The 26,390-nt window shown below is 38.6% G+C and overlaps 1 protein-coding gene across 1 annotated transcript in view; it reads right to left on the reverse strand.

The window, feature by feature from the left end:
* Positions 1 to 24,779, reverse strand: part of AIM1 (absent in melanoma 1) — a 41,121-nt gene extending 16,342 nt beyond the window's left edge. The window contains exons 1-14 of the mRNA XM_009327921.1: positions 24,031 to 24,779; positions 16,902 to 18,366; positions 16,647 to 16,823; positions 14,059 to 14,106; positions 13,838 to 13,956; positions 12,316 to 12,478; positions 11,231 to 11,370; positions 8,311 to 8,437; positions 7,982 to 8,017; positions 7,434 to 7,576; positions 7,050 to 7,176; positions 6,813 to 6,958; positions 428 to 554; positions 219 to 251 (exon numbers count right to left, since the gene is read on the reverse strand). Coding sequence (XP_009326196.1) covers positions 219 to 251; positions 428 to 554; positions 6,813 to 6,958; positions 7,050 to 7,176; positions 7,434 to 7,576; positions 7,982 to 8,017; positions 8,311 to 8,437; positions 11,231 to 11,370; positions 12,316 to 12,478; positions 13,838 to 13,956; positions 14,059 to 14,106; positions 16,647 to 16,823; positions 16,902 to 18,366; positions 24,031 to 24,779 — 3,600 coding nt within the window. The remainder of the gene's footprint in view (positions 1 to 218; positions 252 to 427; positions 555 to 6,812; positions 6,959 to 7,049; positions 7,177 to 7,433; positions 7,577 to 7,981; positions 8,018 to 8,310; positions 8,438 to 11,230; positions 11,371 to 12,315; positions 12,479 to 13,837; positions 13,957 to 14,058; positions 14,107 to 16,646; positions 16,824 to 16,901; positions 18,367 to 24,030) is intronic.
* Positions 24,780 to 26,390: the final 1,611 nt, after the last annotated feature.

A 26,390-nucleotide genomic window follows, 5' to 3' on the forward strand; every position in this document is an offset into this window, starting at 1 on the left:
GCAGCTGTGCATTAAATCCCACCTTCCTTGGGCCTTAATGTGCCTTATTTAAGAGGTTTGGAAAGCAGCCTTCCTTCACCTGCAGATCTCACTCTTTGTCTGACTAGTCAACCATCTATGCAAATACCTAGGTATTACACTAGACAAAAAGCCATTTCTTTATTTACACGTAACAGATACTACTCAATATGTTTCATGCACTTAGAGAAGTATCTTACCTTGACTTTACCCCTTTCGCTTCCAACAATATCCTGCAAAAGTTTGGAGGGGAAAAAAAATATTTTAAACAGCGATAAAATAACAAATGTACAAAAGTTTACTATTAATTATTGTTTAAAGAATGTAAATAAAATGAATTTGATAGAAAAAGTATAGCTCCAAATACTTCAGAGAAACTTGCAAAACAAGTCTAAAATGAACTGCTTACCATAATGATAGGCTGAACTGAAGATATTTTGCAATTCTTCCCCCCCCATGCCTCAATGCTGGGATATAGCCCTTTAGCCAGTATGTACTGCTCCCCCGTAAACTCAGGATTCTCGTAAGCCACCCACCTAAGAGAGACAGAAAAGAGGACGGTGGGTAGAAGTCACACTACTTTTCCAAAATACAGGTGTGTATATTCATTATGGTCTTAATGCAAGACAGTAATGTGATGCTATTAAAACTCTAAACAAACCCATTTATCTGATACTCCAAAACCCATGCAAATTTCACTTCCATTCACCCTACTATATCCACGTGAATCAGAGTGAATTAGCTAAAGCAGACCACAAGTTCAAATACATCATCTGCTAGATATGCTAAAAGCTGTCTCCAGTAAGAATATTTCGAGATGTTTCACAATTCTATTATTTTATCTAGATCAAGTTCTCTCTAGAAAAACAGACAGGTATCAGAATACAATTTTTTGACTAAAACTAACTTTCAGAGTCATCTGGGCAGTAAAGATAGGAATACTGATTTTTAATGTTGCCTGTACCTACAGTTCAGTTGTGTTCAAGCAAACACACACTCCAACAGAAAGCTGTTGCAACAACAGGCATATATGCTAATGAGAGCAGTCTGCTCCCTGCTAGGCATCACAGACATCTGCAGGAAGAACATCCTTGAAAGTTAAGCATTAAAGCCATCACAAATCTGACCAGATTAATGTATTAAATTAAAAGCCATTATTATAACTACTCAGTCAGATCTCATGCCTGACACAGGCCACAAACACAGATTTCTTTATCAAGCCCGTAACTTCTGTCTCAGTCAGAATATGCCTTTTTGAAAGACACTGAACTTCTGAGATACACACTTGAAGTATTAGGAAAGCAACCAAATCACTACATATATGTCACCAATGTTCAGTTATCCCTGCTGCACTTCATTTCTAGTCTGAAGTATCTGCTATCAGCTAGTCTTGCTATGCATAGTCTGCTACATTCAATAAACTTTCTATTATCGCGTCCTTCTAACCCTGGCTCCATACTGAAAGCCCAGATAAAGCATTCCCGCATCGGCACTACCTTTGGTTTTAAGATAACCTGCATAACTTCTGTTGCCTTTCACTGCTAGGCTTCCCAAACTTTCCCGTAATTACATTCTGGCTCTTTTTTAAACATACCCTTTGTTTGTTTGGTTGGTTTTTTTGAGTGCCAATATTAGAACTGGCCACAGTAACAGTTGAGTTTCATCCATTATATTTACGCAGGGATCAGGACATCTTACTGGTTCCTGGTTCTACAAGATAATCTTCTACTCATAGTCAGCTAGCTTTTAATTTTAGCCAATGCATTGCATAATGAGGTTATGCCAAAACCCACTTTCAGTGCAGTCTTCTTACAGAGTTTCAACACTAACAAAAAATTTCACATCATAAAGCAGTAAAATGATACGGAACTTATAATTTACAGTGGAGGCTAACTCTCACCATCTAACTTCACCATAAAATGATCTACGTGTGTCGAGCAACTGGATTCTCTTAAGCTGCAGTTTTATTCCAAGAACAAATGCCAGAGTCTCTGCAGATATAAGAAGTGAGATAACTTCAAACTGAAATAAAGCTTCATCAACACATGCTGAGAGTATGAACTTGGTATTACTTGTCCATGGTAAACACTCATACAGTGATTCACGTTTATCACTATTCACATCTCTTGGTTTGCCTCAAATATAATCAATTATTCTAACTTGTTATGCACTAATTACTTAAGGCATATTTCAAGGCACATTTCAAAATCACCTCATACTAATTCATCAAAGAGACATCGGTATGTACAATAAATTGAGCAGACAGTTCAAATGTCTCAGGAGTGTCTATACCTGTATGCCACATATACCGAAAGCTGTGAAAATGAGGTTTCCTTAACCAATTTCTTCAGCAGACGTTCATTAGATTTTCCAATGCACAAATGCCAGGGTACAACTACAGTGCATGACAGTTTAACTTGATTGACATCTGTGCAAACAAGTGTTTCTGATATAAAGTGAATGATAAAACATGCCAGATGCCTCCTAAGAACTTCTCGATAGCAGTAATTTTGTTTCCCCTATCTAAAAAGAAGCCTGAATACAGAAGTAATCAATGTATCTCACTTGCACATGCTTATGTTGAAATCAATGGGATTTAAATAAGTAAGTACCACTCTCCCATGCAAGTCAGCCCACACAGTTAGAGTTTCTAGAGACAGGGCTTATTGGTGAAATACTTGTGCTTTTCCACTTCATTCAGAAGCCCATACAAGCTGCTGAGAGTAGTAATAACAACATCAAGGACAGGCAGCTGAATTCAGTACCAGCTAAACCTGTGAGACCTCAAGACTATCCCTGGAAAGGAGCGCTGCCTTAATCCAACTTCTGACTTAACAGAAAGGCCTGGAGAGCAAGACATCACCTCCATATCTGAGCAACAGAGTCACATCCCATCTGCCAGGCACCACAAAAACTGAAGTACTGCTCTGCGGCATGGCAACAACCACCCTGCTCCACAGGGAGCGAGTTCTTCTAACACAACAGTTTTTTTAACACCCAGCCCTACAAATTGCCTTAGTTAGGCTGAGCAACAGCCTCAACCCAGGTTGCTGGAGACCTTCACTCCTTTGCACCATCCATGCCGCTGGAACCAGAGATGTAGAGAAAAGTGTTGTTTATATATTGTTAGTACTATTACAGGCACAGTATCTTTTCCCAAAGTCTTCTATATATGACATCTAGGAAGCACAGCTCCTAACAGGTTCTGAAAGAACAGCCAAGGAAAGAACCCAGACACAAGTAATTTGCCAAAAATCAGCTTTGCCCATGGTTAGCCCAGGATTCATCTTACCTAACTTTATCTTTTAAAACATTGGCCATTTCTCATCACATATGCTCTTTCTAGCGTTAGCTGAGAGGGGTAATCCCCCTTTTTGCATTGCTCAGACTCATTTTAGGATAGGACAGATATACCTAAGTCCTGGAAGGACCTTCTCTCTCAGCTACAGAAGAAATGGTGACACCTTCATTAACCTAAATGCCATAGTTTTTACAAGTAAGCTTTCAGGCACAGAAGCACTCCTTCAGGTCTGAAATAGAATCCACAATCTTTAAAGCTTAAATGCTACATGGAGACAATGGGTTTAAATTGGCCTATAGGTGTGAATCAGATAGACCATGAGGGGCCAGGAAGTTAACTGGCACTTGCAGGTTTGTAGCATGATTAACAGAGAGGATGAGGTAATAAAAATCTGTTTATATGAAAGAGAGAACACAGGTTCTTTATCATACCCCTTCATGCTTGTGATTCCTAGTATCCCAGGAACCTGCAAACTTTAATTTCGTGGCTCCGTGAAAGGTTTTTTCAAACTTCAGTTCAGCTCAGTTCAGAGATGGAGGGAAGTGGAAGCTTATTTTAAAATGTTCTCCCACAGAGTACCCAAGGGCTCTTGCGCTTTTCAGCTCCCAGGGGAGGTTTGTTCTTGTACCTCGTGCCTCTTTAGTTTCACCCATGTTACCTTCTCGAGTGCATCTAGATTAAATTTACTGCATTCTGGCTCCTATGAATTACTCATCACCTAATGATTTCCTTAATACTACTATCCATACGTACACTAGAAGCAGCCAAATCTGTACTGCAGACTAATTACTGGAAAATTAGGGGAAAACCAGGCTGATTACAGGACCACAGTAAAACAAACACCTACGTAAAAAAAAAAATCTGGAAAAGTTCTTCCACCAAGTTCAAAAAGGATCAACTAAAAGACGGGCTTTTTCAGTATTTTTGGCAAAAGTTTGGTGTGTTTATGGATAAAGAAAAGGCACATTTCAAACATGCAATTCCTGTGATTTTGATCACTATTAAATATAAGCTTGAAGAGTTTTTAAGCAGAGAGGAAATCAAAATTGTACAACAGTTGATTTTAGTACTTGCTTAAACTTGTAAAGGGCGTTACCTGTTGCTAGTAATACTTCCATTTTCCACCGCTTAAAATTCTGCCAATTTGGAAGTAAAGATCAAACCCTACTTAAAAGAAGAAATGCCTCTCCTATTTTCAGGCAGTCTGGATTACTTTCTCCCACCCCAATGTCAGAAGAATAAAATATCCTGGATTTTATGCTTGGCCAATCTCTGAAGAATGCTTAAGAGCAAAACATTTTCAAAGTCAATCCTCATCACCTTAGGATATTTTTTTTTTTTGAGATGTCTTTACAATGGATTTAGCAAGGACGTTAAAATATTGCTTGGAAACATTCTTCAGAAATACAATAGCTGAAAAATTTAATGCAGCTAGCACTCAATCACCCCAAAATGGAATAGTCACTCCCCAAATGCAGAGCTGGGCTGTCTTCAGCATACAGTTTAGAGAAGCAGTTTAGCTTAGAGCTTGTTCAGTAGTATCTGTGCACTGCAGTGTCAGGTTTTCTTTTCTTTGATATACCCTTTAAATTACAGAGCAATCAAATTAATTCTGTGGGAAATACAGATCATCTGTTATCTGTTACTGCTATAACTGCTCACCCCAGATACCTGTAGTTAAAAAATTGCTATGAAAGGTTCAGGGCTTCTTAGATTTTTTACTTTTTTTTTTTTTTTTTTAATGAAGCATTTTCAATATGATACCAGAAAGGTTACTTCAAAATATTAGGACAAGCTTTTACTGAATCTGTCACAGTTCACTATGCTATCATCTACATTACAGTCTAAACAGCTCAGGAAATTGCTCAATGGATTATTCATCACTATGACTGATTTCTTGGAAGGAAAGATATAAATTTTTTTCTACCTGAACAGTTACTTAACACTTAAAATAAAGCATTTTACAACCAAGCATGACTTAATGTGAATCATTCAACCTTTCTGACACATTAGCATCTAGTAAGAACACCACCACAAAACCCCCAAACACTCAAAACCTCTTTGGAAACAAAAGGATTGTACAAGACTTAAGAGTTGAGTGCTAGTCACCTGTTATGAACAACGCACCTGAATTTTTAAAAAGCTTATTCCTACAAATTACACCTTTAAGAGACTACAACGTGAGATTACAGGAGCAGCAGCAGAGTCTATGGGACAAGAGTTTTGTTTGTAATGACTTCTTGCCACCTTTACCGTCAGAGTATTGGAGTCACTCTTAATTACTAGAATACTCAAACTCAAGTATGATTCCTATCTCAGCTGCAACAGACATTTACTAGAACAAATACACAAAGGGCATGATAGGTAACCCACAATTTGTTTCCTAAGCTTCAGGGGTGACTCTTTACCAATGAATCTCCTTCAATATTACAGCACAGTGGCTTCAAAGGTCACCAGGCAGAAAAAAACCTGCTGTTGCACCATATTAATATAAAAATTAAAAGCATTCCTCTGGAATGCACAGAGCTTCATTCTGCGATCTTTATCCAGACAAAACTTGCAGAGATATCACACCGATAACACACAGAAAGATTTAGGGTGTGGCTGGGTAAAGCAGAGCTTTCAGCAAGTCACCTGCATACCAGGCAGGGAGAGAGACTGTACATCTTGTACTCTTCTGGTTCTACTACTTTAAGTAATTTTGTACATTTGGAGACATGATTGCTAATACTTGTTTGTATTTCCAAAATACTTTGATGCAGTCTGCAAGGCTGTGAAACTCAATCTGTAATTGATGTACTGAACAAATCAAACAGCAAAGTCTATCAACTTATCAACTGCATGTGACAACACGTGGCACAAAGAGTAAGAATCGTTAATGGCCATGCCAATGCAAAGTTTTGGGAATCAAAAGAAAAAACAACAAAAAAACCCAACGCCACGGTACTAAAATACTATTAACCTATAGGATTCACTGCAAAAGCAATGTTACTTTTCAGAACAGTTAAAGTCTCCTTAATATCAGAATGTATTAGTGAGCATGGTAAGAGTTATCTCTATTTTACACACAACTGAGAGAAAGAGCAAGGAATTTGCCTCTGATCAAACCCAAGAAGCTTGGAAATTAGTTTTAAAACTGGAAATTAGTTCCATAACAGTTTTGCTGTTGAAACACTTAAAAAAAAATACAGCCACAAGAACAAGCTATTTCTCTCTCTCTGATGAAATGTCATGTCATACTTTCATACTTTGTGTATCAGTAAGTCAGCATTTCCTGGCACCATCTGATCTTATCATGAGAAGAAAACCGATTTACTGTACATACTCACAAAAACTTTACTCTTCACATTCTGCAGTCAAGGGCAGAAAAATTTATCTGAAGACTCCACACAGACATTAGAAGTCAGAGTGCTGAAAGACATCTGCAAATACTATCAAATTCTAAAAAGAATAGCACATTTAAAATTGAACACTGATTAACAATATCACTTACACGCCACTTAGCACATTTATGGATTGTGTCCTCAGTCCATAGCCAGTGTCTTTCAAATTGGAAATAATTCCTAACACATTAATATTGGAACCCTTTGATCCAAAGTCTTTTTCATTGTACATTATCATATGGGAGCCTGTGAAGTCCTGTTAAAACAAAGAGAAGCATCATAAGGAAAATGCAGCATGACATCTCGGTGCACTCAGGAGATGCCTACTACATGTGCTTGGAACTTACGCCAGCAATCGGTCGGAGAGACTTCAACTCTTCATCATAGCCACCCCAGTCTGTCCAATCCCGATACGCTCCTTCTTCCAGCAAGTACTGATGGCCTTCAAACCCAGGCTTCTCATAAGCGACCCAACTAAACAACAACAGAGTCTGCGTGTGAAAATCGACAACTGCCTGCCACTCCATGTTGTTATGGAGCAGATACAGATGTGTGAAATTTGTTCTTTTGCTGTGACTATTTGCAAATTTAACCCAGGCATATATCTAAACCCAAAAACTAGGAAAACAGAGAAAATAAACCAGTACTGAATTTGTCCACTGCAATTTCCAGCCTATGGAGTTACTACTTCAGCTGAATGGGAAATATTGCTGGTGTCTTCCCACACTTACACTCCTCCTAGCACTTTCATGGATCCCACTGATGCAAGTGGAAGTCTTGTCTTTTCTTCTGATTCCTTGTCATCAAGCATAAAGATCTCTGATTCTATTTCCAAATGTCTCCCTTCAAAGAATGGCTTCTCATAAATGATTACCTGTAGCGGAAATGAAGTAAAAGAAAAGTTGCAGAGAGCATGATAAATTCTGACAACAGACAGTGAAAAGACACTGTGCATGGGCACATAGAGGGAGAAGGCAAGATTATGAAACTAATCAGTGGGATCTCTCTATTCTCTTCAAGAGGTCATTCCCTTAGAGATGCAACAATTCAAGAGCTTGAATGTTCATTACCCATCTGCATTATCCAGATAGCTGGTAATACTGTCATAGATGTATGTGATGGATGCATAAACGTGACAGAAATTGCAGTTTCATGGTGTGGTCACATACAGTACGACTAGCCACTAAACCATCAGTCGTTAGTACATGATCAAGATATATTTATCTACCCCATGTGTTACAAAATACCTTTGGACAATCAAATAAATATTGACTTTTACCTTTGGCTCTCCACTGAATTCAACTTTGCGACCACCCTGTTAAAAAAAAGAAAATAGTAAGTTGTCTATACTGAGGCAACTGTAAGAGTCATAAACTCTTCACAGAAAGACAGAGTTAAGATGAAACCTTCCTTGAAGAACACAAGTGAAAGTAAGAAGGGAGATTAAAGGCAGAAATGGATGCAATCAGATGTTGAAAGTTCAAGAATTTTATAGACTAAAAATTTTGTTTTTTAAAGAGTTACATTTTTGTGAGTCTTGAAAAATCTAGCCACCTTAACACATAAACGTAGGTCACGTAACTTGCAAGTTGTAACAGTATTTTTTACCATTTTCAAGGGCCTCATGGACCTAATGTAGGCTTCCTTCTTCTCCCAGAATGCTAAATTAGGATATTCACCAGGCTCCAACATTAAAGGGACTCCCTGGAAACCAGGTTCTTCATAAATTAGCCATCTGGGGGTGGGGAGGAGGAAAGCAAAAGATAAAAACCCCAGAACATTTCTGAACAGTGAAGAACAAGACAATATGCTTACTTTAGAAAAAACATCATTGTACCCTTAATAAAACTTTGTTTCTTTACCATCAAAATTGCCAACTACAAGGTGGCATACTGGCAAACTTCTGTACCTGTACAGGAACCATCAATAATGTATGCGTTTTGTTTGAACAGGCTAAAAAAAAAATCAGTACAATGAACAGACAGTTAAGAATTTGACTCTGTCTTATCTGAGGGCAACCCAAAGTTTTAGACTCAAGTTTCAAGACTTAAAGTTACTCTGTATTATTTTTAGAATAGTTTTAAAATATGCAGAACCAATTTTCAAGAAGTTGAAAGATCTCTACTAACCTAGACTTGGATTTGTTGCAAAATCTGTTCAATAGAGAATTCTAAACTTGTATTATTTACTAATACATAGAAAAACATGACAACTCCTTAGAAATCTACTTCCTCATGGTTTGTATCTGCTAATAAATCTGCTTTGAAAGACGTAACTTTCAAAATTCCTAATTGGGACAGCAACAGTATTTTTTCAAAACTTTTTCAAGAAAATCTTAGCCAGTAATCACTTATTGGAAACAAAGACATGTACTGCTGATCTCTGCATAAGGATGGCAATGTATTTTTTCCAGTTAAATTTACTGATCTCTCAGAAGTGCAGCATGGAGCAGTGTAAAACACATAAACAGGAAGACTTTATGCAGCCAACCCTTTAATCATGCAAGGATCGTAATGTATAAGTCTGGTGATATCAGAAAGATGTTAAAATAATCCATCACCCTATCATGCTTAAAAGGCAGATACCAAGCTGATGTAAACTGGCTCAAGTTGGTATGGTTTCATTGCAGACGTACAGTTCTGAGAAACAAACAAGGAGCTTTAGTTTTATTGCTGTCTACAGCCGAATGTTTGATATATTGTGTGTCCTGTAGTCGCACTGTTCAGTAAGCAAGCCCTCAACTTCAATGCAAGGATTTAAACACATGGAAGACCAAGGGGAGAGTACAATCAGAAGATAAAGGTGCATTGACTCATTTTTGTTGGCAGCTTTTAGTAAACAATAATTAAGCACTAACACTGGGAAATCTTACAAAGATACAACCACACCCACATGGCAAGATGACTCAAAATCAGATCCTCCCTCAACTGCCAATACAGTAAACTATGTCATGCCTGTAAACTAAAGGAAAGAAAAACCCCTGCAACGTGCAAAAAAGCAGCAACAATTTACTGAATTTCTCATGCAAGCAATTAGCAGAAGCGACTTCTTTCTACGCTGGACTAATGAACTGACATCTGAGAAAAATTATTTTTCAACTGTATTTTGCTTCCTGGTGCAAATATTAGTCTGCTTTCCCTCGAGGGATCCAAATGCAACAGAGAAATTAAGACTGTAAGAGTTTACACAGATTTAGTGCAAAAAATGCTGTCACACTGATGCAAAATAAGGACCAGTCTGAGACGTGCACAGGCTCTGCTTCCTTTCCAAAAAGTTTGTAATTTCACTATTCACAGAATGCTTTTAAGTGAGGGACAGAAATAAAGTGGAGAGGTAGATGAAGTAAATTTATAATCAACCTCCAAATAACATATCTGATTTCATTACTCTTGGCATACATGTAATTTGGATTAAGCTTGCAGTTCAACAGAAATAACCTCCTGTCAGAAAACCAACTACTTGGACATCTTAGAATTTCCCTATATACCCGAGTGCTTCATTTTTTCCCCAAATCAAGGTGTAAAGATTTAATCAGATAAAATACCCTTTACCTAACAACTAAAATGCTCCATCCATCATGTGGCATATTTGAATACCTCTTTGCAGTGGTATGTAACACTTCTCTTTAGTTGGGCAGTTTTTGATAGTTAAACAGACCATTTACAGCAGGCAAATGCTCTCAGTGCCCAAACACAACACGGCCGACGGGTAACAATCAAGGTCTGTACACCCTGTAAAATGTTCTGCAGGACCCAACATCATTGAAAGTCGTTCCACTCTCTCCCTTTTTCCAAAAGCAGCCTCCCTCTTCTGCATACTTTTCCCAGTACCACTGTAAGGCATATTTTCAGTACCAATTTACAAGTTTGTTTATTAAGTTATCAAAACTACCATTGGTACAGTGTCTGGATTGTTCCTTAGACGTTTCCTTTCCCATAAAAGCTTGCTTAGTTCATGACATACATTACACTCCTAACTCAGATGGCTAGATATTTTCAGGCGACGTAACATATATGTCCTAAACATCACCATAAAAACAATGATTAAAATGCACTGCGAAATACAAGAATGCTTTCCAGAGTCCACACATGACACTATGTCTTATTTTGTAACACAAAGGCTTCAAAACTTTCTTCTTTTAGTACAGTGATTTCAAGTTTAGAGGAAACCAAGTAGGAAATGTGGTCTTATCATAACAGTTCAACCCCCCCAATCTCACTTATGAAAAGTTTGCCTGAATGAGAAAGAGCAGGAGAGGCAAATTCATTCCTTTGCTACAAATACACAAGGGTTACTCTGTCTTTACATGCAAGCAGAAGAAAAACTGGCTCTAACAAAACATTTTAAGAGGTCAGCCTCTCCAAGGGTGAAGCATTACAGTGATGTACTAATGCTACTGTCAACAAATACTACCAAAATATAGGACTAGAATAAATACAGCCTGCTTGCATGTCTGATAGGCGTAACCAATGGTTTAAAACAAATTCCTTTCATAGCAGTACACGTTCATACAGAAGTACGCACTTACATGCCCCAGTGTACTTTGATAGAACAAGTCTTCTGAGTCGTGCCGAACACCCCTGTTTCTTCAGTGTCGTCAAAAAAGGAAGTCACGATTCCTAACCCTTCAGGTTCTGTATACAAATCAATTTGGCAAACCCTGTAATCCTGAAAAATGAAGATTGCCATAATTACTTAGTCTGTGCTGCGAGTTCTGTAATTAATGTGGATAACTAAATCAGCTTTGAAACACCTGTTTATTTTGTTTCCCCCCTTGTCAATTACTACTGCTATTAGATGCCTATAATAAAAGTATAACTAGGCCAGTTTGCCTGTCTCTCTTTGGACCGAGACAGTCAGTCAATCTCTAACCAGCATTTACGTTGTTTACTTTCTGCCATCTAGGCAGGGATATCGGTTAACATCTCCTCCAGCAAATTAAATCCTAAGATAACACCAAGCAAGCCATTCTTGAAGAGAACTGCAATTTAAACAAGAATTGTAGTTCCAAGCAATATATATTCCTCCTTTTTCCTTTCCTAGTCAAGTAACTTTATAGCTCATGCTTGTTTTGGCAACCTGCAAAGGTAACTACTTAATGATAGGTTAAAAGTGCATGTAGGAAGGCTGTTCCACCGCATGCGAAACTCCCCAATAAGATTGCGCTTACAGGGCTATTTTACTGAGTTTCAAACAAGGTTTGGTGTTTGACACTAAAGTTCCTGTTGAGTATAAATTTGGTTTATATTAAAAAACAAAAACAACCCCCCCCCAACTTTTGAAAATATGAGTCTGTGGAATTACTGATGGTTTTCTGGGATGTTTTTCCTGAGAGATTGACCAGGCTGAAAAGTATATGCTGTACATAGCATTTTGGAGGCTATTCTAATAAAAAACCACTAAGTTTTCTTCCTTCCAGTGGATGTTACCAAAATCCCCATTGTGCAAATGCCCCCACATTTATTTTGTGATTAAGCAAGAAATTAAACATGGACGATTGTTTCATGCATTTATAACTCATGTTACACTTGTGTCCTAATACACCGATCACACTTTATATCAGTATAAAACATCATTAAACATTAAGATCTGTACAAAATTTTATTTACTTGCCTTAACAACATGCCTTATTGAACCAATCACTGCAGGCTTTAGAGATTTGCATTCACTTTGCTCTTCAGAAGTACCTGCACCCCAAATATCTGGGAGTTCCAGCTCTCCTTCTTCCAGTGGAATAGAGGGGCCTTCAAAATTTGGTTTCTCATAGAGTATCCAGCTTAAAATTAAAAATTCTCATTTTTAATGGTGCTTTATCAAGTGTGATTTGCAAAAATCATGCTCCCATTTAACAACAACTTTCACAAGAAGTGTTATTTCCAGACCCTTCCCGCCACCCCAATACAGCTTATCTGCCCAACACTGCTGATGCAAGCCATTTCTGGTCTCTGTGATACTTTTAAAAGCAATGATAAAAACAAAGATGCCTACTGCTGACTCTGTCATTTCATCAAAAACTCCTCCACCTTTTTAAATTGATGATTTGGGGCAGCAAGACTACTGTCTATGAATACCAGACTTTTGCATGAGATACTAATCAGAACCAATCTGTACATCAGAAAATGTTGCCAATGCAGACTGCTGCATCATATATAAACAAACAAGCTATTGGATCCTGCGAACAGTAGCCTGGAGTTCCACAGGGGCTGGTATAGATGTGCCAAAGGATGATAAGACTACTCAGAAGACAAGCACAACTTTATTTTTAATGGCAGGTTTGAATATATAACTAGATAAAAACTATATCCATCTGCAAATACAAAACCCTCCCCTGGAGTTCTCAGTTGGAGGGGGGAGGTGGGGAAACACAGTCCTCTAGTCCATGCTGGAAAAGAAGACCTGGTTCACACAGATCAGAAGAGTCTCATTCCAGTTTTCTGACGCTAAACAGCGATCAGTGTGCTTCCCAATACCTCCTATTGCAGCTAGCCCTTGTTTCTGCAGCTTACTATTAGACCATTACTTTTGAGAACCTGCTATTTGACTGTATTATAGCCTGGCCACAACTTAACTTGCCATGCTACCCACGCTAATAATGGCTGTTCTGTTAATGCTATGAAGAATGTAGGAGATGAACTTGTTTTGAATTACTTTTAGGCAATCTAGCTTTTCGAGAAAAATTCCCTTTGCACTTATCAGAGAAACAGTCACTTATCTTTACAGTACCACCTTATACCTTTGGACATGGAATTAATCTTCTGCATCCAAACCCATGTCAGACCTGGCTTTAAAATCCTTTGCTAGCCTTTTAGCCCAATCCAAATACTATGCAAGAACCCATAAAGGGGAGAGGAGTCAAAGGGCAGCATAGCTGGACAGAATCTGTCATATCATCCCATGCCTATGCCCGGTGAAATGTTACCACCTGGAGGGGTGCAACACTCACTCAATCTGTCAGCAAAGTAAGTTTCCTGGCCCAGAACTTCCTATTGCAGAGATAAAATGCCACATTTCTTGCTCATAGGTGTCTACGTTACATTGCCATTTGCAAGGCAGACTTACTGTGAATTACGTGCTGGTTCTGTTTCAAAAGATTTTTGGATAGACCAATAATAAAGAGTAAAAATTAATCTCTTACCATCCTCTGATGACTTTAACTAAAATTGTTGGTGACAGAACCCAAGAACTGCAATCCAGAACATCATGGAAAACTTCAATACCATTTTTTTGATAGTCTGATTCACAGTATATCACCAGCTGTGTTAAAAAAAAAAACACCAAACACCAACAACATATAATTCTATCTTGCTATGCTTTAAATACAGAGGGGAACAGTAAAGATAATAAAATTGATCTTACCTTGCCAGGTCTGGGATTGATTTTGCTTTGTCCATTTCTTGAAAGTGCCTAATAGACAGTGGGAGAGAAAAGTCACAAAAACCCTCCAAACTAGAAACGTATTCAATAAAGATGCTCAGCTATAAAAAAAAGAGGTAGTGAAGCAAAATAAAAGTTAGTCTGAATAGTAAAAAGCTCATAACACTTCATCTACCTACTGCTTCAATTTCTTCTTCCTCCTGAAGAGCAATATCTTGCCACAAATGTACAAATTTACACACTTTTTTTTTTAAACTCTGAATGATCATCTCACTGAAGCCAACTAACCTCAGACTTGAAATGCTTTAAAATCCTTCTGATCAGCTTCCTATATATTCCAGGAGTTTCATACCAAAAAACTACTTAAAAAACTGGCATTAATAAAGTACGTGCCCTACAGTGATAAATATATAAATGAAAGTTTAAATGTCTGGTAACCATAAAGCATGAAATAATTTTGCAGGAATATATGAAAAGACTGAGGAGGCATGATGGCATACACATGTATGAGCTAATTAGCATAATCAATTTTGTGCTTAACACTTTGGAACAAGATAGGTTTCTTCAAAAAGCATGAGACTGTGCAATAAGTGATAGACTAAAAATGCCAAGAACAAATAAAACACATTGAGGTACACAAAATCTAAAACATGTTGAAGTCAGTGGTAAATTATATGATATAGAATATATGGGAAAGTTGTGGTTGCATCATATCATCTTAAAACAAATAAAGCAAACGTTGCAATCATGCATTTGGTTTCCTAGCAAAGACAGAAGTGCTCATTCTGGGACAGGGTCCCGTTCTTCTAGGAACTATTCATACAAACAAAAAAACCCAAACAGATCCTGCCCCTAAACAGGTTGCAGCCTAAGATAGCCAGCAACACGTGCAAGGAACTAATGAGAGCACATTAGTCAGCACACAGGGCAGGCAGTGGTCTCTGTACAGAGTTCCTAAGCACCATCAGATTTTTGTAGGCATCATCAAGACACACTGAAGCATGCCTGGTTTTTTAGCCTGTGCTTCAATTCCAGTTAGAACTTGCTCTGTGTTTTACGGAATGCCAAAGTCATTGTTTTGGGCTGCCCTTACTCTTTTCCTTCACATTACCCATTAGCCATTGCATCATCATTTTCTTAGTCAGTGGAAGATGCACAGTAGGTACACATCATACAAACATTCTCGGTTCCTGTCTAACTTGAGTAAGACGCTTCAGAGCCTGCAACAGTGCTGCAGAAGTCCCGGAACCCTAACAGGCTTCTCTCCAGAGCAGTGTGTACTTAACCCCTTGCCATATCAGGCCTCCACACTCTACTGAAAAATTGAAACCCTCTCAGGGACAACAGTTTAAGTAGGGGAAAAAAAAAAAAAAAAAAGAAAATCAGTACTAGTGATTTAGGTTTAAACTCGGGTTTTGAAATCCAAGCAGGACCATCCAGAGTAAGAAAGCCTCTTTAACTGGCAGCATAAGTCTACACCACTGCAAATAAACCCCCTAATTTTCATCCCCACACTAATTAAAAAACTTCCCATGAGAGAAAAATCTACATCCTCAAAATTGCAAGGTAGCATGGATTATTTCCTTCTGCAAGGTGAAGAAGAAAGCAGTTATTTCTACTACTCCCCCACCCCTTTTAGTAGAACTGTAACAGCAGATAACCATTAGCTTTGGAAAAGTATTTATCAAACTTCTTATACACTGCTTCAATTCCACAGATCACATTAATGTGGCTATTAAACTTTGGAGAACGTATTTCTTCCCACAGTTCTTAGACCTCCTGATTTTCGTTTTCCTCTCAGGTAACAGTAAGGGCCCACATCAACAGAAATAGCAGATACTATAGGACATTGGTTCATCATTTTGAAAATACAAAATTACAAAGTTCTGCCACATTAGGGTAAAGTTGCCTCGAAAGGAAAACACAGGTCTGCCTTCACCCATGATGAGTAGATGCTCATAATCAGACAAAGGAACAGCCCTCCACTGTAGCAGCACTTTCACTAATCACTACTATCCACTTCTTAAAGTGTCCTTAAAGAGGACATATTTTCTATCAAATGCATGGGAATACTGGGAACAAAAACAGAGGGCCAAAAAAAAGTTTGCCCTCATGCAATTGTTACTCATTTAACAGTGCAATGGCTGAATGTCTTGCTGGAAGAGGAGAGAGATTATTGTCAACAGAAGAAGCAGGCACAAGTTTTCTGAAGTTCACAGAAAGCATTCTACTAATTTACAACAAAAAATAAAGTTAGCATGAGATTTGTTTCAAAATAACACAAAATCAAGTATGAAGACATATTCAAACATACACTTTCAATTCATATTTGTGAAGAGTCTCAAAATAAGGGCACCATGAAGAAACATAATCATGTTAATAGATGCCATCTCATTTTCCTGTGTAGCCAACATCAGATTAAACTGGTACCATACCTACATTCACCTCTGTGTATTTGTAATCTATGTGTGTCCCTAAGAGAGGAAACAAAACAATGTATGCACGTCATCTATAGAAAATACAAAAGCTGGATAACTTTCTAGGCAGATTTTAAACAACACAATACTTACATCCACATCTAATAAGCCAGTGGGGACATTTGATTCATATCTGCTTGTCCCTAACCAGCTGGAAAAATTTTTCTCAGGGTTCCCATAGTTGGGCATTTGTAAACTTAGTTCTTTTTTTGCACTATCTGCTTGCATGTACTTCTCCATAAAACTTGGAAACTTCATATCTGAAAGAGACTGAATTGCAAAATCAAAATTAACAGTCATTCAGCAGGTAGACAAACATGGTTGTATTTCATGAATGATCTTTATTACCTCAGATTTTTGAGGCATGCCAAATGGCCCAGAAGCATCCTGCTGTAAAGGAGGCATCCCTGAGGAGTCAGTTGTAAAAGCTGTTGTGGTGTTATTTACTGAGGCGACAGAAGGATTAAAAACCTTTTCTTTAGACGTGGAAGGCAGCAAGCTTGAGAAGAGGGAGCTTTTTTCAAGGCGGGATCTCTTAATTTCACCATCTATACCATCCATGTTCTCTTTTCCATTTATTTCCTGAGTAAAGGCAGGTTCTTCTCTATTACATGATTGCAGGGCTTTGAATATGATACTTTGCTCTGTCGATGCACGCTTGGGCCTGACTCTGGCTATCGTTTCCAGGCTTTGCATTTTAATTTGTTGGGCCGGTAACAGATCCTGTGTTTTCTCCCTCCTCAGTCCCAAACCAAAAGTAAATACGCTAGGATCAAATACTTTCTCTAAGTTGTCTTCATGAATGGGAGGCATTGCAAAGTGGGGTGCCGGGGACTTGGGAAGCTTTGACCTCTTCTTTTTCTGGGGTAAACAAACCGAGCTGTCCAAGTTTTTTATTGTTTCAGCAAACTTCTTCATGTCGGATGGAGAATCAAAAATGCTATCATCTTCAGCAGACCCATTACAGGTTTTGCCTGGGCTCTTTTGTGTATTGAGGTTGTGCTCTGATACCAATATACTATCTTGACTGCTGTCCTCACGCTGCGGTGCTGCAAAGCTCAAAACTCCCGGCTTTGCCTTTTTATCTCCATTCTCCATCTTCTTAAATTCTGATCTAGAAACCTGATGAGATGGTAGAGGATATTTATCATCATTGCAAGGTGATATAATTTCTGTGTTTGGCAGCATCTTTTCTTCATTTCTGTGGAATTCTGCACTTGTGTTATTTCTTTGGTAGGAAGTATCTTGAGCATTTTCACTTTTACTAGGTGAGTGCAAAGACAGTTTAAAAGGTGAACTTTCTTTTTTAGCTGTGGTTAATTCTGGATCAGGTTGCTTCAGAGAGACACTACTAGCATCAATTTTGCTGTTTTGGTTAAAAAGGGATATTGCAGCTTTTACTTTAAGTTCTGTTGTCTTCCCAATATCCTCATAAGAGGCAGAGCCTTCTTCATTTTTGCCTTTTAATTCTGCAGTGCTTTCTTTCTCTGGTGTGCCATTCTCAAATAACTTCTGGCGACTGCTTTGCTTATTTAACGTTTTATCAGGCTGTTCACTTTCCTTAGGTTGTTTTCCAAATTTCAGCTTTGCTCTGCCAACAAATGTGCTTGGTACGGTACTATTTTTTGAAGCAGGGACGTCAGCAGGCCTCTGGCTCTGGTTAGCACATTTATTTTCAAACAAGGAAATTTTGTTAGCAATGTTGCTGTTAGTTTTATTAACTGGTTTTTCAAGAGTATCCTGCTCATTTTCTAAACTGTCTTGATTCGTAGGTGCTTTAAAATTCAGCTCTACATTCTTCGGTTTGGCTGGACTACAGGAGGCAAAATGATACAGAGTTACATCTTTGATTAATCTTGAAAAGACTTGTAACAATTTTCAAAACAATAAAATGTAACATTATAATGTTACAAATTTCCCATAGTCATATTCTGTTTAAATTTTGGCATCTCAAAAGGAATTAACTAAAAAAGGAGTAGCTATACAAATGACAAAAAAAAATTAGACACTAAATAAGGAGAATACATTTCAAACATGTATATAGTTCTCTAATGCTCAGTAGAACAAAAAACAAAGCAGCCTACAGCATCTGCAATTGAGGCAGAGAACTTAACTACTTATGACTGACAGACATTAAAATTTAATAGTGAATAGGCAGAATAAATTATACACATGCAATTCCCTACAGAGTTTAGAAAACAAATCCCAATTCATTAAGGTGATAATGAGTTGGTTAACATTTGAATATACCTCTCAAACAAGTTTTGAAGACAACTGCCCAGATTCTTTGCAGCCCTTACACTGCAGAAGCAACCTTAAATAGAGTGAAAGACCTCTTCTGGCCTCGTTAGTGCTGGTGGAAAAGGTAGCTGTCCCCAGTCACTGCATCACCACTTGGCTAAGCGAACACCACATGTGAGGACTCTCCCACTTCCTTCAGGTAAAGTCAGCTAACAATTTAAATTGTGTAAACTAACCCTGCTGATTTTACAAGAATTGAATTAGGAAACACTTATAGAAACTTCTCCATCAGAGTGGACAGAGAGGCATGTACAAGTACATAGCACATAGTACTCATGTACTGTGGCAGAAGGCTGATGACACGCAGCTGAGCATTTTAAGCCTCCTTCCTCTGAATATCTACATCCAGGAGAAATAATTTGTCTGCGTCCCTTGCTACTGCAGGAACAGTATGAACAGCTGTGAAGATGCAGGGCACGTGTCTTCAAAATTTATCAGTCAGATACAAGGAGTGTCAAGGAGGCCACCATCATCTCCAAGGCAGACCTCTTCTCCAAAGAGGAATCTGGAGACACTCAGCGGTGGGAGAACAGGCAGAAACTGCACTACATGAAAACTAACAATGGTGGGAGATAAAAGAAACTACCTTGCAGCAACAATCTCCAGGGCCTCAAATGCTCTATCAATCAATGGATGATTCTGGTATTTAAGTGCTTTCTTCTTTTTTACCTACACAAACTGTGTTCACTGAGCTCTCGGACAGCTCTTTAGCCCAAGAAAGAAGTGCGAGGTACAAGTGAGGTAACATGAACAACCCAAAAACTGAGATGACTCCTTTCTCCTCTTCCTCAAGAGATCCATCCCAAGTAAGGAAGTAAACCCTACTAAGCAAGACTCTCCATTGTACAAGCTTCTTTTCTTGGGAAAAGCATGAGGAACAAACTCACTGAAATAACAGAAGGAACCCAAAATCAGCCGCCTAAGAATCTATACAGAAAGCAACTGTTGAAAATCACCATGTCTTTTCAGAGAAAACTTCCCAAAAGCGCCCACTGTAACTACCAGCTTGCTCACGTTGGTTCACAACTGGAAGGCTCTTATGAAGAACACATGATCAATAAAAAAAGGAAACAGTAAACTTAAAAACAACTGGCCATACTTCAGATAGGTGCTAATAAAACACACTTGGAAAATTTAAGTCTAGAAACAGAAAAAAAAATTATTCCTGAAAGGGGGAAGGCAGGGTGAGAACTATCACACAGCATAAAATTAAATACATTTAGACACTACTTTTCATTTGCAGTATGACTGTTTTTCCTAAACTTTTCAAACTTAAATTATTCTATGATTTTTCTTTTTGGAAAATGAATACAAGTTGCAAGGGACCTCTAAAGGTCACCTAGTCCAACTTCCTACTCAAAACAGGGACAGCTTCAAAGTTAGATCAAGTTGCTGAAGGCTTTGTCTGACCAAGTTCTAAGTATCTCCAAGGGTTGAGATTTCACAGCCTTACTAGGGAAGCATTGCAGCAGGTCAGCCACTGTCACTCTGAATTATTTTTGCCTTATATTCCATTGAAACTTCGCTGTTGCATCTTGTAACCATGGCCATTGCCCCTTCACTGCACACCTCAGGGACAAATTTGGCTCTGCCTTCTATGTAACACCTCTATAGGTAGCGAGAGATGATTGAGGTCTACCCATATCCTTCTCTCCTCTCAGTTGAACAAATCAAGCTGCTTCAGCTTCTCCTCATACATGGTATGCTCCAATGCCACCACTTTCTTAATGGCTCACCACTGGACTCATTCCAATTTGTGAACATCTCTCTTGTACCAGGAGAAGAGAGTTGGAAGAGGAGGGAGGGGTACAATTCGATATAATGCCCCAGACGCAGCCTCATGAGCACCAACTATCTTCTCCTTTGACCTCCTGGCTACGCTCCTGCCAACGTAGCCCAGTACAGGCTTAGCCTTTATCTGCTACAAGGATGCACTACTGACACATGCTGAATTTGTTGTTCACCAGGACCCTTCGTGTCCTTTTCTGATCAGAAAAAGGTACTTATCCTCTCCTTCTACCTGTATTTTCAAGAGGTATCGCTAACGGCCTAGTTATCTTAACAGATTCATTTCCATACTATCCTTTTGTCAGCCTGTCACTTGCACTACTGTGTGCATTTCAACATAACACGTATCTTGCTAATAAAATCCATCTCTCCCTGTATGCCTTGACAAAAGCAAGTTTAATGGTTAACACTGACAGTTCTCAGCCACGCCTAAAACCTGTTTTAAATGAACAGCTATCACCTCAAAGGTACAGTTTCAAGCTTTGCAAATTTATGCAGAAACAACCACTTCAGCACTTTGTATTTTACATTCTGCAGTATTTTCTGCAAAGCAGCAGCAGCAGCAGCAGCAAAACAGCTGAGACCAAAGAGCAATAGAAAGCTCAGCCCTGGAGCTCCATCCACTACAGCTGGCCTCCTCTAACTAATCTTTTCATTACACCTTTTTTCCCACACTAAGAAATACCGATTTTAAATACAGCCAAAAGATGTGCCTTATTGCAAGAACTTGTTTTCTAAGTTTCTAAGCTTGTTTAAAAGGAAGAGATATTGTCCCCCCTCTGGTACAGGGGAAAAGCATTGAAAGATGGATTTACTTAACAGTGCAAACGCTTTCTTAAAAACAGCCCGGTGTGGCTGATTCCTACTACCCATTGCTGATCTGCAACGCCACGAACAAGCAGGCACAAGAGAAATACTGATGTCCTTCCCTTCGGCTACACCTTGCAGCTAACCTGTGGAAGCAAGCAGTTAAACCTCTCCCAATATAGTCATAAATGGAAGGTGAGTCATATAGTTGAAGCATGCTGTCCAAACGACCATGTAAAGCACGTAACTGATGCCAAAAAACATTGGTGCCAAAACATCAGATTGATGTGAGCAAAGAAAAATGGCATGTTAACAGAGCAGAGTAATTCAACAAATGGGCATAAACGCAAAGGCAACTACAAAACCACGTCTGAACATCAAATATGACAACTGAAGCCAAGTTTTCCGCTAAGCACATCAAAGTAACTACTGCCTGAGGTTTTATTTGCTGATTAAGATGTACCATCAACATCAGTTTAGTCTCAAACCTGATAGATTTCCCTTTCAAAAGCTAGAAGCAAAGTATCCTGTGACTTCCAAGTTGCCCAGACATAAAAGGAGAAAAGACAGAAAATGCTATCATTACTTGCAGGGAACCAGCAAAACCAACTTCTTTTAAAATTGTTTCTAAAGAAACTTGATTCCCAGAATTGGCACAATGTCATTAGTAAGAGACATTATGCATTTTTAAGTGAAAATGACCTTGATTATATGAAGTCCAACTTATAGGAGGCAAACGAATCTGTGAGTAAATCAGTATTTTTCAACCTGAAAGGGATTAATGTGAAGTATCTAACCACAGTTTTTTAACCTTTGAAAATGGAAAAGCTATCTGTTTTCTAGTTCAAAGCAGTAACAAGAGACCAAAAACACACCTTCTTCTAGTAATGGCACCATTTTTTCCTTTATAGGAAACCTCTATAGGTTTATAGTTCGTGTGTTCTGACGAATGACAACCGATTGTACCAGGTAATCTGACCGTATCAATTTGTATGGCTAAAGAAACTGTGTGGTACTGTGCAATGACAGCTATCAGATGCATCAGGAACCTTGCATGCAACATGGCAGTCCCCACCCAGGGCTAAAGTTCCTATAGCTGCAGATAAGGTCAATACACAGAGTGCCACACGCCCCACAAAATCAGGTGAAATAGAACAGGCCGTTTATTCATTAAAATTAAATCTGTCAGAAGGGATACTTGTCAATTATTTCATGAGTACAGCAGAAGATAATTCACTGTACAGCAAGCTAAGGAGATACCCAGAAAACCAAAATCCAGCTACGCAAGAATTTATAACTTCATCATCACTAAAGACAGTGACAAAGAGAAAAATATGAAAGCTACCTTTCCGATGAAGTTGTGAAGATACAAAACTTCAGATTTTAAGACTTGTGAGCTATACTGCCAGACGGCAAAGCATCACCACGTACAAAAATATCACAATTCAACTTTCAGTACTAGGTGTTTTTAATTCAGTTATGAATGAACAAATCAGATGTAGAGTATTACACATCATGCAAAGGAAGTTGTTCTAATGCTTCTATGCTTCTCAGATGTGGGAAGCGTAATTGGAAACATATGTGTTTCTTAAGCCACAATGTTGAACCTTCACATCCCTCTAACACAACTGAACGACGATTATGAACACTCGGTGTACCTCGGGTGGGCCTACTCTGACACCTATAAATGAATGTACCAGAATGAGGAAAGCAATAGCGCATAGTGCATAGCCATGACAATCAAACAACAGAGATTACAAATGTAATTAAATGATTCACTGTAGAAGAGAACGTAATAGAATCCAGGAAATCAACCGCTGGTCTCATACTAGTGATTACAGTGTAAGTTATAAACATCCACTTCTTCATAATCCTAAGGAAAGCACTGATCACCTCTGTTTGACAGATGACAATTTCTTTGAGCGTAAAACCAAATCCTGCAAACTAATATATGCACAACTCCGCAAATGCATGGTTATTCACATGCATAAAAATTTACATGATTCATCCTGCACACATTTATGAAAGCAACTATACATATTCAAATTTCTGCAGTGTGATTTATCACACCATTTGAAGGATCAAGTTCTACATTGCATCCTACGTTTCTTCATGAAGTAATAGCAGAACTTGTGTTGTTTCAAAGAGCAACTTGAACACATTCTTTATTCAAAGATTTTCACATACAAAGTCTTCAACCACGTCCTCAGTTGGTTACAGACAGCAAAACTACATTAAGGTCAATGACAGCCAAGCTAATCTGAGTGACAACAGGGGCACTGATGATGACGACAGAGCAGCTTTTATGTATGTTAAATTATTCCATATAGTGGAATTGACATACAAAGAAATTCCCTATCCATAAAAAAATGGAAAAGAGAATCATTTTTCTAACACATGTAACTACAGTGCTTGTTAAGTGGTAACTGTAATTATGATAAATTTAAAAAAAGGCAGTTCTTAATTGAAAATAACCTAGGTAGATAACAGATACATAGCTAGTGTTCCTATAGAATCCTAAACACAGATACAGGCAAAATTACAGCTACAGGGATAAGGTAAACTAGTTTATGTTACTTACAGGCTAATCTTTGTCATGACTGTTCTGGAATTATCCAAACTCTTCAGCTTCAAACTGTCAAAATCAGAATTCGTCTCTCTCTCAGCTGACATACACAGGTCTCCATTTTTAATCCCATCAGTACGCAAGAAAGCTCTTCCATCCGAACCATTCCCATGTTTTACTGCCTTGGTCTCATTTCTGCCTTCAGCAAACACCAAGGCAGTGTCTTCTGTCTTATCAGCCAAAGAAACTTTGGGAGACTCCAAGCTGTCTTCCCCAAAAGCCACAGGCATAGCACCCTTTTCCACCGAAGTTCTTTTTGTCATTGTCATCTCTGGTGATGCTGAAGGTTGTCTTTTTGAGGAGTAATCTTTTACCTGACCCTTCAAACCAGTAGGGGAAATAGGGACAGCATCCGACTGATTCTTTTTGTATGATCTTCTCCTTGCAGGGGTTGAGTTTGAGATCTGCTGCTTGCCTTTGTCAGCTTCAGTTTTAGATACCCCTTTGTGAGCAGATCCAGCTTTTAGGTCCTGATTATTACCTGGGGAAGAGGGATTCCTTTCAGGAGTCTGTTGAGGAGATTTCGCTTTTCTTTCCGAGTTCATTATCTTGTCTGAAAACACCTCAGAAGGGACATCATCCTCAAAACCAGATTCTTCTCTTGCAGTAGTCTCAGTCTGGTTTCTTTCTCCATTTGGAATGTCACTAGATGACTGAGATTTTCTCCTTTTTCCAGATCTTTTATTAGCAGATTTTTTATCCATTGTGTCCGAGTCACTACAACTTTCTTCTGATGCAACAGTCACAGGTTCATTAAGGAGTTCGTCTGTTTTTCTTAGATAGATATCAACTGTTAACACTCTAGCAGAATGTGTGTGCTCACTCGCCACAGATTCCAACTCGTATGGCAAATCCTTTGGTTTTGCATGCCCAGGCTCCTCAGACACCCACGTGTTCACGAGCTGCTTGTGGCTTAAGATACTCTTTTCTAAGTCTTCACTAGACAAATTTCTCAAGCTTTTTATGAAATCTGGAGTTGTGGAATTATTTATGTCTGTGATGGGTTCTTTCTCCAGTTCTAGGGTTTCCACATTCAGGCTACTCTCAAAGAAAGAGTTTTTAATGGTTTCACTGCTGCTGCTCCAATCTGCTGACCACTCGCTGTCAGAAGAGACTCCCCTACTACTCCATTCTGAAATGGTATCGCGATACAGCGGTCCTACTTCCCCACTGAAATTATATTCCTGCGTCTCAGAAATGGCACTCGCGTTTCTCACTTGCTTCTGTACTTGAGGAGCTTCGTATCCTTCCCTTATGTGCCTACAGTATATCGGCTGCGCTCTGTGAGGGGAAACTGATCTCTCCCCTTTCCGATGTGAAGTGTGTTCTAGTGAACTTTTGACATTTTTCCTTTTCCCTGTGCCAAACAAATTTCCAAGTCTTTCCAAAACTGGTTTCTTTTTATTCTCTTCTCTGGAAGAATCTGGAAATTGTGAGGTGGACTATAAAAACAAACAAACAAACATATGTTTAGTTAATGTCAAAATTGTTTCTATAATAAGTTTGTTTGTATTAGCACCACCTATAAATTAAAAGGACACAGTAAATGGGAACAAAACAGCTCACTGAACAACACTACCTCTCAAAAAAGAACAAGAAAAACAAACCCCTCAAAAAACCAACTAAAATCCCAAAATCCTTCGGTATGTTTTTGCCTGCGTTTGTTTACAAGTACGCTCATCTTGCCTTACAATACCAGCATTTTATGTCCCAAATTTCAAACTTTTGCACAATTAGTTAACGTCACCCAAAATAATACAGGAAAGCATCCTGGCATCTGCAAGACCGGGGACAAACGGCTGGGTCAAAATTTTCCTCACAAGAACAGGAGTGGGGAGTTTAACTTTCCTCTCCATACTGGCTGAGTTAGTTTCGACACTTGTGCTGGTACAGAATAGTTTCAAAGGAGTAAGCTGTATTACAATTCATACATTTCTCATTGATGAAGTCCAGTAAATACCTGGCTTGCATTTTGGGCTAGAAAACCCAGAACTATAAAAGCCACTGCATCATTCAATGAGCATTACTGGGTCAATTACTGCCCTGGCTTACTCTTGGTGAAGTTTTCCCTTACAACTTCTAATTAACATGGTAAACAGGAAACACGCAACAGCATTACCAAGTATACATGCATATTTGCATTTTAATGTACTAGCACTTTTTACATGCCGGTACGATGAATACTTGTTTTGAGATGTCTGTTTCAAAACACCGCGAGTATCTCCTACTTCGGCGGACCAGCCCTCCCGAGCAGAGCGGGTCCCTCTCGGCAGCACGGAGGCTGCTTCGGCGCGTTTTAAACTCGTTCTTTGCTG

This window comes from Pygoscelis adeliae, unplaced genomic scaffold, assembly GCF_000699105.1.
Source record: "Pygoscelis adeliae isolate BGI_AS28 unplaced genomic scaffold, ASM69910v1 Scaffold76, whole genome shotgun sequence".
In the NCBI taxonomy this organism is placed as follows: Eukaryota; Metazoa; Chordata; class Aves; order Sphenisciformes; family Spheniscidae; genus Pygoscelis; species Pygoscelis adeliae.